A 13,870-nucleotide genomic window follows, 5' to 3' on the forward strand; every position below is an offset into this window, starting at 1 on the left:
TGGACTTTATATTATATATATGATGATGAAAAAAATTAATCTAAATATAATATTATATATACAATAAATAAATCTCCCATGAGATACGCTTAAATTTTGAGGTGAGTTTGTAAATATTTTTTCATAATTGTTATTGAACCATTTTTAATATAAATAAATAAAAATAATTAAGTCCTTTTATGGTGAGGAAATATAATGGAATGGCGAATGAGTTGAAAAATAAAAATAAATAAATAATTAAAAGGAAAGATTCCCTTTGAAATATTTAGTCAAATGTGGGTGACATGGAAGGTTTTCTTTTGAATCTTGTAAAATAATTTTATTTTTATTGATTTCTTTGAGAAACTTTTTAAAGTAATTTTAGAGTTATTCGAATATTTTAATTTTATTCAAAATAATTATTCGAAATAATCAATAATTATTTGATTAATCGAATTATTCGGGTTAATTTATCTTTTATCCAAAGATATCTTAATTAATTTTCTGTTAATCAAACACTTCAGAAGTAATTCAAATTCAATTCAAATTGATCGAAAAAAATTGCCATTTGTTCTGATTTATTAAAAATTAAATAATACCTACATATGGATCGTTGCAGAATAATTCTCAATTATTCATTTTATTCTGGATTTATTCCTTACTTAAGAAAACTAACAAATATTCCAAAAATTGGTTTAATTTTCAGCCAAAAATTTAATTTTTCGTATAACTAAAATTAATTTTAATGGAGAGCTGAGCAATGAAGTTCTAAATATCATATTTTCTAGCTAAGTAGACAGGATAAATTGATCTGAGAAAGTGTTTTAGGACAAAAAATACCCTAAAGAAATGAGTTATTAAATATTTCGCTTTATCTGTTTGGGAAATATGATTTTTGAGCTTTTAAGCTTAAGTAACTTTTTGTCTCGTTCTCCCCTATTCTATTTATGTATAATTTTTAAAGAATTTATCCTAAATATTTCCACACGCTTTTTAATTATTTAATCAATATAATTTAACTCCGATTTTCTCATTAAGCTATATTTAGTAGGCTCGGAAAATTTGATTTGTTGACTTTGAGTGCATAAAAATAGCATAAAAAGTTTTTCCCCTACAAAATTCAAAAGAATTTGGATAAAGGAAGAGTTTTTGAATTTTTTACAAGAAATTTCTAATATTTTAGTTTCGAATTGACTTTTCTGGACAAATTCAAACTTGAAGTGAATTTCAAAAAAAAAATCCTGGACATATTAAGAGCTTTTGAAATGGTTTAAGTAATATAATTTTATTTTGAAAGAGTAAATACAGAAAGACTTGTGTGGTGATGCACCCTGTGGGGATGGACCCGAAGAGGTTCGGTATGTTTCGGAAGAGATGTCAGATGAGAGATGTGATGTGTAAAGGTGAGATGGTGGAATAAAGAGTGTTAAAAATCCAAGTGATCTTTTATTAAATAGCACACCTGGCGACAGAGGAAAATCAGAAAAAAGGTAAGGATTAGGAAAATTAAGAATTACAGTGAGAAAATAAGAAAGAGAAGGAAATTTTGCAACCATGTGCGGAAAAGTGAGGTTAGGTTATTCAACCAGCATGAAAAATTAATTTTAGTGGTATTTTTAATGTAAATTCTGACTTCTGACCCCCTAGAAGAGGATCAGGAGTGATAATTAATTGTGAATTAGAGAAATGAATACATGAATATAAAAATTTTGACAATTTTGTGCACCACGGAAAGTTTCCGGAAAGCTTGTAAGAACACAAGCTGGGCAAACAGAATGCACAAAATTGGCAGGGTTCTGTGGGAATGAACTAAAACGATACTGCCAGAGAGAGAGAAAGATTAAAAAGGCAGGATTCATTAGAAAAATGAATGAAAATGAGACTGCCAGAAGTTAAGAAAATTTAGCAACAGGATTCATGAAAGAATGAATGGAAATGAGACTGTTGGTAGAGAAATTAAGTGATAGGATTCATGAAAGAATGAATGAAATGAGACTATCAAGATTAAGAAAACGAATTGAAAGAAAAAAAAAAAGCAAAAAGTAGGGAAGAAATTAATGATTTTCTTCTCTTCTTTTACAGAAATTGACAAAGAAAAACCATGGATCATGGGAATCAATACAATGTACCGCCATTCAAACGGTCATTGTTGTCCCCAAATGAGAATCGGAAGAATTGGGAGACGTTCAAGAGGGGATTCCTCAGTGTTGCACTGGCAACAGCAGAGACAGATAAGAAGAAACTAAAAGGTGAGTTTAAAGAAAGGCCTATGAGCCGAACAAATGTTATAAGAATGACTATTATTTAAGGGATGCTGCTTGCGTATGGTGGTCCAGACCTACGAGAGGTATTCTACCAAATCCCGGGTGCAGATATACCCGGAGATGACGATAATGATCCGTACAAAATTGCGATGAAAAAGCTGGATGAGCATTTTGCACCAAAGAGACACGATTCCTATGAGAGGCAAATGTTTTGGTCTCTCATGCCAGAACCAGAAGAATCATTGGAACAGGTGATTCTGAGGGCAATGCATCAAGCCGAGAAGTGTGTCTTTGAATCGGAGAAATGCGACGCAAAAACCAGCGCAAAGATAGACAAGATCATAATGTTGTGTCCGGAAGAGTTGAAGCAGAAGATCATGGCTAAACCGAATTATGATTTGGATGTGTTGCTTCAGTATATACACGCATACCAAGCAGCTAAAGCTCAAGCAAAGGAAATGAGCAAACAGTCGAGTACGATTGGTGAAGGTTCAGGCTCGAATCTGGAGAAGAGTGACCTCAATGCGGTACAAGAGAAGAAACAGAAGTATGGAGGGAGACCGAAAGCTCAGGCAGGGCATTTCAACACAAAAGATGAATGTTCTCGTTGTGGTAGATCCGGGCATACGGCGAAAGATCCAAATTGCCCAGCCATGGAGAAAACTTGTGCCAAATGTAACATCAAAGGGCATTTTGCAAGGAAATGTCGCACTCGACGAGCACAAAATCTCAAACGGTCAAATGCAGAAGACGCATCAACTCCCAAATCGAAGATTGCAAAAGTGAATCATGTGAGTGAAGAGAATGATTCAGAAGAGGAGGAAGGAAACGATGGATTTATATTCAATGTGGGAGATGGTGATGAATACATCTGGTGCAAAGTTGGTGGCATTTTGATTGAGATGCTAATTGATTCCGGTTCCACTCACAACATTATTGGAGAGAACACGTGGAAGTACTTGAAGAAGAGTGGGATATTTGCCCAGAATATGACGAAATCTGTCACCAAACAGCTGAAGGCATATGCACAGTCGAGTCCATTGGAAATTCTGGGATCGTTTGAAGCAGAAGTGGTGATTCAGGACGTTAATCGGGAGTTGAAAAGCACAGCGACATTTTATGTCGTTAAAGGGGGATCTCAGCCACTCTTGGGCAAGGCAACAGCCAAGGCCTTGGGAGTTTTGATGTTGGGATTGCCAAGTAAGCAACATAGTGGTATTTGCGCTGTGCAAGCTCAACAGGGATCCAAACCATTTCCCAAAATCCGTGGAATTAGTCTGATGATTCCCATTGATGAAAATGTCACGCCAGTAAATCAACATGCAAGACGGCCACCCATCGCTCTTCTCAGCAAAGTTGAGGAGAAGTTAGATGAATTGCTGAAGGCGGATATAATTGAGCCAGTGGAGGGTCCCAGTGATTGGGTGTCTCCTGTGGTGGTACTCCCCAAGGATAATGGCGACATTCGATTGTGCATCGACATGAGAAAAGCCAACAAAGCTGTGAGGCGCGAGAACCACATCATGCCGACATTTGAGGATTTTTTGCCTCAATTGACGAAGGCAAAATTTTTCTCTAGGCTTGATGTGAAGAATGCATTCCATCAGATAGAGTTGAATCCTGCTTGCAGAAAGATTACAACATTCATCACCCACAAGGGAATGTTCAGGTATGAAGAGTAATATTAAATAATGGACAAGAGATTGAGGAATATTTATGAGTTGTTATTTATTTGTGAGACAGGTACAAAAGATTGATGTTTGGCATATCTTGTGCCCCGGAGATCTTCCAAAAGACGATGGAGCAAATATTGTCAGGATGTAGTAACACCCTGAATTATATTGATGACATCGTTGTCTTTGGGTCGTCGGAGGAGGAACATGATAAATCCCTACAGGAGGTTCTAAAAACACTAAAGGAACATGGAGTACTGTTGAATCAGGAGAAATGTGTTTTTAAGGTGTGCCAGTTGGAATTTTTGGGACACCAATTGTCTGAGAAGGGGATAAATCCTACTGAGAGCAAAGTTGAGGCGATTCGGAAGTTTCGATCTCCAAAGTCCAAGGAAGAACTGCGAAGCTTTCTCAGGTTGGTAACATATGTGAGTCGGTTCCTACCAGATTGCTCTACTGTCACACACACTCTGAGATTATTGCTCAATAAGGATACCTTATTTGAGTGGAAGGAGATCCACGAGAAGGCATTTCAAGCTGTGAAGGAGATGATGAGCAATGCGGAAACTCTCAGTTACTTTGACAATACATTGCTCACCAGGGTTATCGCGGACGCTTCTCCAGTTGCTCTTGGTGCTGTTTTAGTACAAATTGACAGCAGAAATGAGGATAAAATACACATTATTGCATACGCTAGCAAAAGTTTGTCGGATACAGAGCGGCGATATTGTCAGACTGAGCGTGAAGCATTGGCATTAGTATGGGCAGTTGAAAAATTCAGTGTCTATTTGATTGGACGAGTGTTTGAACTTGTAACAGATCACAAACCACTTGAGATTATTTTCAAACCGACCACCAAACCCTGCGCGAGAATTGAAAGGTGGCTTCTAAGGCTGCAATCCGTCAGGTTTAAAGTAATCTACAAGAAAGGATCCATGAACATTGCTGATTCTCTTTCACGGTTGACGGAAAGCAGGGATTCGAAAGGGTTTGATAAGGAGAATAAATTCTTTATCAGAGCAGTCATTGAATCAGCAGCCATTGACATTTCGGAGATTGAGGAAGCTTCCAGGAATGACACGGAGTTCCATGTGGTACGTCAGTGTTTGGAAACGGATCAATGGCACGCGCCTGAAGTGAAATTGTACCAACATTTCAAGATGGAACTCAGCTGCATCGGAGATATTCTCATCAGAGGAACAAAAGTTGTGGTACCTACCTCTTTGAGGCAACGTATGCTGCAACTTGCTCACGAAGGACATCCAGGAGAAACCACGATGAAACGCCGATTGAGAGATAGAGTGTGGTGGCCTGGAATGGACACAGAGGTAACTAAGTTTGTGAGGAGCTGCAAAGGATGTCTGGTGTCTACTCCGTCCAAACCGGAACCGATGGTACGCAGGCAGCTTCCACAAGGACCCTGGATTGATATAGCAGTAGATTTCATGGGACCTCTACCTACTGGAGAATATCTGTTCGTCATTGTCGACTACTTCAGTCGTTATAAAGAAGTAGAAGTTATGATGAAGATTACTGCTAAGGAAACAATCAGGCGGTTGGAGAGAATTTTCGTGAGAATGGGTTACCCTAGAACAATAACGCTGGACAATGCCAAACAATTCCTCAGTGAAGAGTTTGAGACCTTCTGCAAACAGCGAGCTATCACCGTGAACAGAACGATACCTTACTGGCCACAGCAGAATGGGGAAGTGGAACGCCAAAATAGATCGTTGGTGAAGCGCTTAAAAATCAGTCAGGCATTGAAACGTGATTGGAAGAGTGATTTGCAAGAATATCTTCTAATGTATTATACGACGCCTCATGCTACAACCGGAAAAACCCCAACAGAACTCTGTTTTGGACGTAACATTCGGGGTAAGATTCCTGCATTGAGTGATGTCTCTACGATGCCTCCCAGCTCTGACTTCAGAGACCAAGATCGAATTTCAAAAGGAAAAGGAAAGGAAAGGGAGGACAAAAAGAGAGGTGCGAGGCCAGCGGAGCTTGAGTTGGGAGATCGCGTACTCATGAGAAACCTGCTTCCCGGAAACAAACTGAGTACCACGTTTGACCCCACGGAATTCGTCGTTCTAGAAAAGAAGGGATCTGCGGTGGTCATCGAGGACCCGGAATCCGGACGGCGTCTCCAGCGAAACGTGGCACACTTGAAGAGGGTTACACCACCTGAGGAGGATGACACTGACGGAGCTGAGTCTGGATCTGTGGGGACTGGGACTCCGACATCGGTGGAATGCCATGGCAACGCCGACCAGGAGATCCCCGCTCCACAAACCCAAACAGCAACACGCAACAGACCCACCAGGAAGAAGAAGAAGCCCCAGAGATTGGAATACCGGGAGCTGGGGGGATCGCATCCCAAACATGGAAAAAAGGAGGGATGTGGTGATGCACCCTGTGGGGATGGACCCGAAGAGGTTCGGTATGTTTCGGAAGAGATGTCAGATGAGAGATGTGATGTGTAAAGGTGAGATGGTGGAATAAAGAGTGTTAAAAATCCAAGTGATCTTTTATTAAATAGCACAACTTGAATTTTGTGTTTAGAAAGTTCCTCCAAATGGAGAATTCTAAATATATATTCGTGCAAGAACTTTAACAATTTATCTCTGTACACAAAGCACCTACCTACATATATTAAGTAAATTGCCATATATGAGTGACAAGAAGTTTGGTGTCAACGGCGCAGACTTATCGCATCTCAATCATTTGCTGTGAATGGAAAACATTGCGCGTCTTTTAGTCTCTCTCCCTTATAGTTACAACTAAATGTTTCAAAGGAGAAACTTTCCTTGTTTTTCAATGAGGTGTTTTGTGAAGAAAACGGAACAACACTTCTCAACAATCAAGTCCACAATTTCTCATAAACTCTTAGCGGGTGTTTAAATGGCAAAAAGGCACAAGAAGAAAATATGGCGCGGGGGAAAAAAAGAGCAAAAGAGGTATGAGAATGAGGAAGTAGAGAAAAAAAAAGTGAAATGAAAAATAAAGAGCAAATGTTAGATGAAAATAATGTATCTTCAGCTTTACTTTTCTTTATCATTTGTATATCCACCCCCCACCCACATCCCTTCCCCAGCAGTATTTATACATATCCCCCCATACCCTAAATGAAAAAAAAAATCCTCATCCCACGCAAAAGCAGCCCCATACAGAACAGCGAGTCATTATCGCCAGTGAAATAAAACACAATAATAACCCTCGTAAAATTATTCGCATCAGCAAACATTAATATTCTCTCCTTTTGCACCAGGGAGTATTGTTTACACTTGAAATCTCATCCTCTTGTATTCCCTTGGAAAATATTTATACTGCCATAATTGCGAGTGTGAAAAAGGTGAAAAATATTGTATTTTATTAGATCAAAATTATAACAGAAAAAACTGATTTTCTATACAGATAAAGAGAGTCTTCTTGTGGACTTTTTTTTTAATGTATGTATGTTTGTAAGTTGAATGAATTTATATTAGGTAAAAAGAAAACGGAACAAAAATAAAAGAAAAATTGTTTCCCATTTTGTTGTGGATGAAGGAAAAAGGAGAAAATATGATGAAAAAAAAAAGAATATTTATGATATTTAATTGGACTGACTGGTGTACATAGAAGTTTTATTAAAATAACAACAACAACAAAAATGTATGTTTCTCAAAAGTAAATGGTGGGGAGAGGAAAATTTCGGGAGACTCACACAAGTAAAAAGAAAAAATAAAGAAAAAAAATGAATTATGTTACAGAAGAATGTCAATTTTTGCTTGTTTCTCTGTCTCCGCCCCATTTTTTTTGGAAATTTCATCCCGCAGCATCGATGGGGACGCCAGGTTGAAAAACCAGGCGTCTCCATCGTCAACTTTGACATTTTCCACCGAGCGGAGACTCCAGAATAAATAAATAAAAGCAGCCGGGAATGCTTAGCGGGTAAGCACGAGGGGGTTGTACGGGGGAACGAGTGAGGGAAAATCACCCGGGGATGGATGCCCCTTTTATAGCTTGTGTACTCATCTCATCTCATCCTCCTGCGAAACTACATCACGCTGAAAATATGCTTCTTGTCGCTAGAGCAAGAAATTGAGAAAAAGTCTTTATTCATGGACATTTTTTACGCGTATTTTGAGAGCTTTTTTTTACATTACAAGAGAATGCAGAATTTGTGAGGAAAATTTAATTAAATGTTTTTTTTTATGTTTTAAATAAATAGTCAAGTGGAGGAGAAATTTCGTTCAATAGAGATATTCTGAAAAAAATCTAATTTTTGATCCATATTCCCGTAGGTCGTGAAAGGGTTAATAGCAAACAATGTGAATACACGTAAAAGCTAAAAAAAATGTTTAAGAATAAATCTCAACCAAACATAAATTTCTGATTCTTCTTCTTATTCATGGAGATTTCAACAAAACACTTTACCTGCAATTTCATTGGGTAAGCTACTAAGCTCACGGGAAGCTTTATAAAACTATGTTGAGCTCCTTTGAGCTTTAGCGTAAAGCTCCTTTGAATAGTAGGCCAAATAGGAGTATAAATAAGGTAATTTAAATATTTTAATACCTCCAATATAACATACATATATACGTAGGGGAAACTGGGGTAATTCGGTGAATTTTTGGGAGATAATTTTTCCTGAGTTCCATGGAAATATTTGAGATTTCCCATGAGAACTATCTTATAGGAAATTTTCCGGGCTACAACTTTGTCTCAGACGATTTTCCTCTATCTCAATGGGAAAATGCTTTTTCAGGCCATTTCCCAAACCCTTCCAAATTTGCCTGTTCCAAAAATCCTGGGGTAAAACGGTTAATTGCGTTTTTTGTTCGCTAATCTTAATTTAATGAAATTATTTTAGCAAGGCACTATAACACCTACTGAGAATGAGAGATTTATGTACCAATTAAAACTTTTTTTTAATAAAAAAATACAAAAAATTAAAAAAACGTTAAATTTAAGAAATTGCCTTTTTTATTTTATTTAGTTTATAAAAATTGGTAATAGTAAGTGATTAAACATCCCAAATTGTTTATAATAGTTATACTAATTAAGGGAAATTATTTTTTCAAAAATTTAAAAAGTTATTTTAAAAAAACACCAAATTCACCATTTTGCCCCAAGCGGTACTTTTTACTATCAGTGTTTTACGGGAAAACTCGGAAAATTTTTTCGGAAAATTCAGTTTAGATTCGTGTTTAGCAATAGTTACTCTATCTAAAAATGCATTTGGATCAAAAATATTGCAGAGAATTTCGCCAAAACTGAATTTGTAGTTGAGTGGTCAGAGTATCCTTGAGGTTCGAAAAATTTGTTTTTCAAATAAAAGCCAAAATATTGGATCAATTATTATGAAACTTTCTAGGCTTAGGCAGGGGTAGGAAGTGTAACTACTGACAAAATTAGACAGATTAGCTCTCACTGCTTCTTGAGTTATTAATTTTTATTTTTTTTCAAATTCACCATTTTACCCCAGTTACCCCTATATATGTAGGTATATACCTACGTTTATTAAATACTTAATTCCAACATATATATGCGTTGATCCACTCTCCGTGTTTGCTATCAATAAATTCAAAAGTTGCAATAAAATTAAATCGAAGCGGTATACAATTTAATTTAATAGGGAAATTCAACCCCATTCCTAATCATTTGGCAAATTGCTTCTTAAGTTAGATTTATCTGAAAATGACGGCTTTTGCTAAATGAGATCCATTACTGCGGGAGACAGTGGAATGAAATTGAAGCACTATACAGGTAGCTACAGCTTTTTTTTGCCAAATAAAAAGGAAGGTGAGTAAAATCAATACGCACAGCGATTCTTGATTTATTGCTCAATGGAGACGTCAGGTGGCACCAGGCGTCCCCACTGCTGCTATTTTCTACGGTACCAAAAAATACATATGTATGGGCTGCAGCAATTTCGCGTATTTCGGCACTTTGCTCATCTACTAAGGCTCTTTGTTGCGATAAATGTGGGGGCTCAGGTAAATAAAAGAAGTGAAGAGGATGGCAAAAAAAATTCCTAGAGTTCTCTGGGTGAATTTTTGTGAAATATGTCTCTTCATCTTCTTCTCTTGTGCTGAGGAGACGCACGATGGGCTTTTTTTCCCCTCATTCTCGGTGCTGTTGGTAGCAAGAGAGAGCTCCCGGACTGGCAGGAGCTTTTTTTGTTGCCCCGATGGTGCGTGGCAGATTGAATTCTTCAATTTACCTGACCGTGGGGGTCGCCTACATTTTCTGCTGGCTCGTTGGTTTTTTTTTTGCTCTCACATTTAGGGGAGTGTGTGTGTATGGTGGGAAATGTGTGGTAGTGTATTGACGCGCACGGGGGGTAATTTTACACGACGTCACAACCACATCCATGGCGGATCCCCCGCTTTTTTTGGGGGTGCAAAAAGTCTTTTGCTCTCGCAGTTTTAGTGTGTAAATATTGCCCCACTGCCGCCCTCGAAAATATGGTTGGAGAAATCACAACTTGGGCGCGCACAAATCAATATCCCAAATACAGAGCTTTCCACAGAGATTCCCGGGGAAAACGCTTGCGCTCAGGCGGTATCCTTAGACTCTTGCACACCCAAATGCCGCCCCCGTGGCCCGTGGGAGCAGTCTAAGGGGTGCCAGAGTGAACGCAATCCTTATGACGTATGTGAGAAATTCAATTCAAGAAGTACGTTCGCGAATTTTGCTCCGTGCTGGTGCTTCGTCCAACGACGGGGTTTGTAGATCGAATTGAACTTTCATACCTTACACAACTCGGACATTTTCGCGGGTTTTCAGAGGCCAAGCCTTTTAATTTTTTGAAAAAGAACCTGTAAAAAGAAAGGCTTTTGGGACTCACCGGGGGGTGTGTGCTTTCCCAGTAGTGCGTGGACTGAAAGGAAGAAGCGAAAAAGCTCAGGCCATCCTGTTGGGCCAAAAGAAAATCGGTGAAAAGTGCGGACATTTGGTTAAGAATGTGACCCCGAAAGAGTGACTTGGTCGGACCATTTTGCCAACTGAGAGCACCATCTTCGCTTAAAAAAATGAATTTCATGTGAAATAAAAAGCTCTGCGAACTTGCAAAGCATACATAATATTCCTTCTTATTCGTATAACTACAAAAAAAAAGAAATAATTGATAGTTTTTAAATGCAAAAAAAAACCGTGCTCAATAGCTGTGATTAAAAATTTCTAAAGAAAATAAGAGAAAAAAAAGAAAAGGTGAAAAGCGACGTTACACACCCTTAAAATAAAATCCCCCATTGCATCCATTTGAGGGTATTTTCGCAAAAGAGTGTGTGAAAAGTCTCTCTCGGCATACTATATATGTGGAAAACGGGCTGTGAACGAAAAGTCGATTTGTGGAAGCATTTGTCGTTCTTTTTTTTTCGGGGGGAGATTCTGCAGGGATTTTTTTCGGCCAGGGGGTGTATGGCACGGGAAGGCGAAAAGGCGTTTTCGCTCTGTCTGCTGCTGACCCACCCAGCCATCCCCCCAATAGCACACCATTTAATTATTAAGACTCCACCGAGAGAAAGAGAGAGGGAGACACAGAGAGCGCGCGCGAGAGAATCAAGTTGAGCTTCCAAAAAGCCACCCCTGTAGGCGCACAAGAGTGAGGGGTAGTGATGGGACATTTTGAGACTTGAGAAGCAAAGAAAGCACTTTAATTGCACACGAATGTGTACCAAAAAAATCGAAAAAAAAGTCCTCGCAAATTATTTGTGTGCTTTCCTTCCCCAAGCTCTGAAAAAGCTCACACAGAGAGAATTTATATTTTTCTATGTGTTGTGTATACATATTTCTTGTAAATTTTTCGGTGTATATAGCGGTGTGGTGGTAAAAAAAAATAGTTGGGTGAAAATCTGAAGCCGGGTGCGCAGGCGTTAAATTTTCAAAACTTTACCCGATAATAGCGAGAGGATCTCCCCCCAAAATGAGCTTACACGGAGAAATTGCACGGTGGTGTGTGTGTGCTCCCCCTAAGAATTTTGTGCCTGTGTGCGTGGCAAAATTTTGCTTTTCCGTGTCCCGCCCAACATTTTTGCTAGTGCAAGGCGGAAAATTGTCTGTTACGGCTGTCGTGTTGTTCCGTGGTTTTAGAAGAAGAATTTTTATTTTAAATTCCACATCACTACCTTTTTTATTTATTTATATTTTAAAAATTCTCTCTCTCGTCGTATTTTTCCACCAAAATCCCTGAATAAAAAATGGGGTGAAAGACCACAATTCCCGTCTAAATTCAATCCTAAAAAATCAGCAGCAGTGTTAGAAAAAATGGCCATCTGGGTGGTAGAACGTCAAAAAGTGGAGCATTGGATGGAAAATATATCGTGAAAATTCTATATAATTCCGTCAGTGAAAAGCTCTTCATTCCTCAGCCCCTTTTTCACAACATAACCCTTTAAAAAATACATTTCTGTGTGCAAGAAAAATAATAAACTTATTGAGATTAAGTCAAAAGGCAAAGACAAAAAAAAACAGAAAATATTTTTAATTTTTACAGCCCACCCCGCCCCATTGTGGATTTGTGCAGAAAGTTCGGAATTAAGTCACAAAAGGAATAAAAGAGAAAAATAATCAAAAGAAAAACAAACGTAAAAGTATTTAGTGTGGGGAGATAGGAATTTTTGTACATAATATTCCTTATAATTTTGTTGTTGTAAAAACGCAAAAGAGAAAGAAAGAAAAGAGAAAAGTGAAGTACATCTCAAATGGATGCCAGTGAGGGCCATGTTGCAATGCAATTTGTGAGACTGTACCATTGAGAAGAGAAGATTTTGAGGCAAAAAATGCGGAGAAAGGGCCATTTGGTGCACCTCTGAGTCCGCCAGAGAGTGTTTTTTATTATGTGATTTTCTTGCCAAAAAAAAACGAAGGAAAACGCCCTCGACAAGAGACTGTGGTGGTTGTGTGATGATCTGGATTTGAACGGTGTGTGGGAGAGAGACCCCAAAAGCAAAAAAAAAAAAGAAAATCGAAGAAAAATGGAGTACCCGATTGACCCGTGTGCAGATCAATATATGATGCTGAACACTAATTGGGAGAAGTGTGTTCGGTGAGATGAGCTTCTCTATGAAACAATTGGGGTGACAAGAGTGCATTCAGGGGGGGCACAAGTATATATACCACCAAGGCGGGCACTTTGTCGTCATCACTGTGATTTCGAGGAGGTGGCGGCGGCAACTACAAAAAGCAAACTACAAAACTTGTAGCACCGTGTACACAGCAAAACGTCTTGTGCTAATACAAAACGCGAGCGCGGGGGCTGTTGCGAAATTTCATCCCCCAAACACGGAGACAAAAGTGGGTATCAGGAAGGAAGGCTGCTGAAGTGGATAAAGCGACATTCACACGGGAGGAGACAAGTGATTCAACATCATGCACCTATTGAAGGATACACTTCTGTCGAAAGCCCAATTCGGAGCACTATGGGTGGTTCTCACCTTTGTCATATTTGTACCCCCATCGAAAAAGTTGGCGCTTGTCGATGCCGCGTGAGTATTTTTTTCAATTTTTTTTAATTTTATTTTTAAATAATTTTTGTTGTCTTAAATATTTTTTTACTAACACAATATTTAAAAAAAAAAGTTATTTAACTATTCCAATTTAAAAAAAAAGAAGTCTTGTTTTTAATCTAGAATGTTTTTAAAAGGACTATTTTCCCGAACCTAGAATAAGGCCTAGAAAAATTCGGAGACTATGTTATACCAGAATATTTTGTGAAAATAAATTTAACAATTAATTTGTTGAACCTAATAATTTAATATTTTACAGTACCTATAATAAATTTTAATTTTTAAGACTCAATGTCAGATTCTAAAAATAAAAAAAAACTTTTAAAACTGATCCTGATTCTTTTTAAACCAAAAATATAAAATCCAGAAACTAAAAATTAAAATTTCAAAATGGAAAATTCAGATTAGGGTTTTATAATGTTTTTGATCTCTGAAAAATTCAATAAAGAACCAGATTTATTCG

At 38.0% G+C, this 13,870-nt stretch overlaps 3 protein-coding genes across 9 annotated transcripts in view; all 3 read left to right on the plus strand.

Annotated features, from left to right (window-relative positions):
- The first annotated feature begins 1,584 nt into the window (after positions 1-1,584).
- On the plus strand, positions 1,585-6,825 carry LOC129791860 (uncharacterized). Its single transcript, XM_055830448.1, has 2 exons — positions 1,585-2,228; positions 2,289-6,825. The coding sequence occupies exons 1-2, from the start codon at positions 2,081-2,083 to the stop codon at positions 3,923-3,925; spliced, it is 1,785 nt and encodes a 594-aa protein (XP_055686423.1). The 5' UTR covers positions 1,585-2,080; the 3' UTR covers positions 3,926-6,825.
- On the plus strand, positions 4,042-6,399 carry LOC129794319 (uncharacterized protein K02A2.6-like). Its single transcript, XM_055835117.1, has one exon. The coding sequence runs from the start codon at positions 4,042-4,044 to the stop codon at positions 6,397-6,399; it is 2,358 nt and encodes a 785-aa protein (XP_055691092.1).
- A 3,752-nt stretch (positions 6,826-10,577) lies between the features above and the next one.
- Positions 10,578-13,870, plus strand: part of LOC129791869 (gamma-aminobutyric acid receptor subunit beta) — a 41,903-nt gene continuing 38,610 nt past the window's right edge. For 4 of the 7 annotated variants that reach the window (XM_055830466.1, XM_055830470.1, XM_055830471.1 and 1 more), the window contains exons 1-2: positions 10,578-11,110; positions 12,396-13,386. In XM_055830466.1, coding sequence (XP_055686441.1) covers positions 13,271-13,386 — 116 coding nt within the window. In that variant the 5' untranslated portion in view covers positions 10,578-11,110; positions 12,396-13,270. Of the gene's footprint in view, positions 13,387-13,870 lie in introns of all 7 variants that reach the window. The other 3 variants (XM_055830468.1, XM_055830472.1, XM_055830469.1) reach the window with 2 other exon arrangements.

The sequence above is a fragment of the Lutzomyia longipalpis genome, chromosome 3 (assembly GCF_024334085.1).
Source record: "Lutzomyia longipalpis isolate SR_M1_2022 chromosome 3, ASM2433408v1".
In the NCBI taxonomy this organism is placed as follows: domain Eukaryota; kingdom Metazoa; phylum Arthropoda; class Insecta; order Diptera; family Psychodidae; genus Lutzomyia; species Lutzomyia longipalpis.